The following is a 3176-nucleotide window of genomic DNA, read 5'->3' as shown; positions in this document are numbered from 1 at the left end:
TTTCTTTATCGTCAACAAACCCCATGAAAAGATACCAGCGATGGTTCGTCCTCTGGATTTTTTTGTCTTTTCATGGGATTTGTTGACAATGAGTAAAATAAAGAATATCACTAGACGTCCTTTAATGTGGAAGAGACATGAATTAAGTCACCGAAAGGTGCTGAAATTTGAACTTCAGAGCATATCTAAGGCCTCCCAACACGGCGCTAACGGTGCTAACAGCACACACAGTGCAGACTGCTGATCTAAGAGGGAAACCGGAGAGCGGTTGGGACGGTGTTATCAGCGAGGGTGTAGAAAGAGAACTAGCTTCAGCACAGGAGGCTCCTTCAAAGCGTAGAACACAGAATGAATTACACGGATCCTCCGCCGATCGTTTGCATCCATTGGACCCACAGAGGAAGTGCTCTGCGCTTCCTTTAACTCCGCCACCCAGCCCTCCCTACAGCCTCGTTCACAAGGACAATAACTCCGGATTCAGCTTTTATTGTATTTTCTAACTTTTAGGACCCAATAACTTAAATAAAAGATATTCTTGTGTTGTTACTGGAAAGTTAATTTACCTTCCACTGAGTTACAGGCATCACTATAAGTCTATGGGAGCTAAAAGGCGCTACTAAAAGGCACAGCGACCCGTCTCTGCAAACAAAGCACAGAGTAGCTCAGATTAAAACAGAGTTATTTAATGATCTACTCAGGTAGACAACACTCCATTATATATTTATCTTATAATGCTCTGAATATTGTATAAAGAACTTTTATAGAAGTAAAACAAGTACGAGCCAAAAAAGTGAGTCCCTAAACGACGCTCAGTCTGCTCTCACGGTAACAATAGCTTTAATTTAAGGTTTATTTAAGCTACATTTACAAATGAATGTTCAATTTACAATTTTGATTCAAAGGTTAAAGGTTAAAATTAGGGATGATGAGAACTTCTGTTATTTAAGGGTCACAGACTTTACATGTCAGTGTTAATGTATCAACAAGGTAAAGGAGAGGCTGTCTGCGCACACACAGACACACACACACACACACACACACACACACACACCTCAGAGTTTTCATTAGTGCAACATTTCAAACGTCTTCTGTCTGATGCAACAAGTCAGGCAGAAGATGACATGTTCCAGAGCGAGGAATCTTCAGTGTGCAGAGAGCGAATCCTTTTCCTTCATTACGGCTTTTTTTCTGCACCAAAACTGAGGATGTGCACAATGTTCACCTGGTCTGCAATGTACATCTAGTGATCACGATCAGTGCTTCTCAACCTCCCAGAGCAATCGTATTCAGTGTTCTGTGGCTCTCGAGGAATCTAGAGGAGATTAGAACCAGACATGAAGTGGGAAGGAGTTTTAAAGAGGCAGGACGGGTCAAACAAAAGATCGCGTCGCATTATGTCCAACTTTAACCTGCGATAACAAAGTCCTCTTTAACTGATGTCAGGTTTAATTGACTGATCAGGTATAAAAACAGCTGTTATCACAAATACATGGCATCATGTTTTTACAGCACTAATTGAACTATCATGCTTTTAAATATTCAATAAAAGTCTGCAGCTAAGTGGGAACTGTATTTCACATTCTGCTTTTTTTGGCAGTTGTGTTAAATTTTGTATTAAATCGTTACCTTGAACATATTTTTTTAATTTATACAAAAGCCCAAAATGTCAATTAGACATTATTTAATCATCATTATACTTCATTTTATTTATTTATTTAAAAATAATTAGTAGAAGTTTAGTTTTAGTCATTTACTTTTTGTTTGTGTGGCAAAAACAAACACATAATAAACGTGATTGGGAAAAACCTGATAAACCTAATTTAAAAATAAAGAATCACAGAATAAATTAGCTTTATTTGGCTTAAAAACTTAAATAGCCTAATCTTAATGAGTCACTTACGTCATGAGTGATTCATCATTCTTAACAAATTAACTTAAAAATAAACACTACAAGTCCAGTTTTTAAACTTCTAAACTCCATGTAGACTAAATAGCTGTGCTTTGTTGGGGTCTGGTAAGAGAATGAGCCGTCACTGAAAGCTTACGTGTCACCTTCCCACCATGAGATCACCACGACCGATGTCCACAGCGTCTCAAGAACAAAGCCACTGCAGCAGACGGCCACTAGATGTCAGCCCCCGACGACGTTAAAAGAAAAGTTGCCTCTCAAAAGTCAATAATATGAACCTCCTTCTCTGCTCCCCCCTTTCTCGCTCACTCTATTTGTCTCCCCATCCCTCCTCTCTCCCTCTCCCTCTCTCCCTCTCTCTCTCTCTGAACCTCAAAGCGCACTATATAGAACATCCCTCCACACTGACACTCAGATGTACAAACACCTCGGTTCTCGCCACAGCGCCTCCAAACCGTGCAACTCAAACCACCCCAGAAGACACTTGAGGCGTTTTTTTAAACGGCAGACATCTGACCCTCCCCCCCCCCCCCCCCCCCCCCTTGAATCTCCCCTCTCCCGCCTCAGGACCGCCTCTCCTCACTCTTATATTTCTGCTACAAGTTCAGCAAAGGGAGGTTTTTTTTGTGTTGCGTCTAAAGAAGATCAAGGACAGTTTGACATGAGGGGGGACGCTCCACAAGGAGGCATGAAGACCACATGTCTGTGGGCTGCCGCTCTGCTGCTGTCAGTCGTCTCTCTGGTGAGTTAAATGTCTCTTTGCTTTTACATCTCTACAGTTTATGGGATCAATGTCTGGCAGCAGCAATATCGAGGAATGTGCGCAAAGAGAATTTTTGATAAAGTGAGTTTTCAGGTTAGTGCGAGGACAACCTCACAGTGTTGAAACAAGAAGCATTTGGGTCACAATTCATAGCTGCCAGATGCAGTCTGATAATGTGAAAGTGGAGAAAATGCAATTTAGTTGATTTCAGACTCATTTTAATTGTGTTTAGTAGATTAAAGGCTTGCCATTCAAATGTTTTCCTTACATTTTCGCCCTATGATAAATCTCACCTCCACAAACCAGATTTTGAAGCGCTCCTTGCATCGACTCGTTAATATCGTCACAAATTAACAAAATGTCAGTGTGAACGTGAGCTTTCCTGCAAACCTGCATCTTGACAAATCCACCCGCAGATCCCGCTGGATGTTTCTCCCTCAGCACCACCCATCCCTTCCTCTGCACCCCCCCCCCCCCCCCCCCCCCCCCCCCCCCCCCCCCCCC

The 3176-nt window shown here is 42.1% G+C and overlaps 1 protein-coding gene across 1 annotated transcript in view; it reads left to right on the top strand.

The window, feature by feature from the left end:
- The first annotated feature begins 2390 nt into the window (after positions 1-2390).
- LOC116394364 (neurexophilin-1) overlaps positions 2391-3176 on the top strand; it is a 7371-nt gene continuing 6585 nt past the window's right edge. The window contains exon 1 of the mRNA XM_031867410.1: positions 2391-2651. Within this exon, the coding sequence (XP_031723270.1) occupies positions 2571-2651 (81 nt within the window). The 5' untranslated portion in view covers positions 2391-2570. The remainder of the gene's footprint in view (positions 2652-3176) is intronic.

The sequence above is a fragment of the Anarrhichthys ocellatus genome, unplaced genomic scaffold (assembly GCF_004355925.1).
Source record: "Anarrhichthys ocellatus isolate YVR2014 unplaced genomic scaffold, GSC_Weel_1.0 scaffold39, whole genome shotgun sequence".
Lineage (NCBI taxonomy): Eukaryota > Metazoa > Chordata > Actinopteri > Perciformes > Anarhichadidae > Anarrhichthys > Anarrhichthys ocellatus.
Note: the sequence above shows the minus strand (reverse complement) of the source record. Positions and strands in the feature narration are given on the sequence as shown.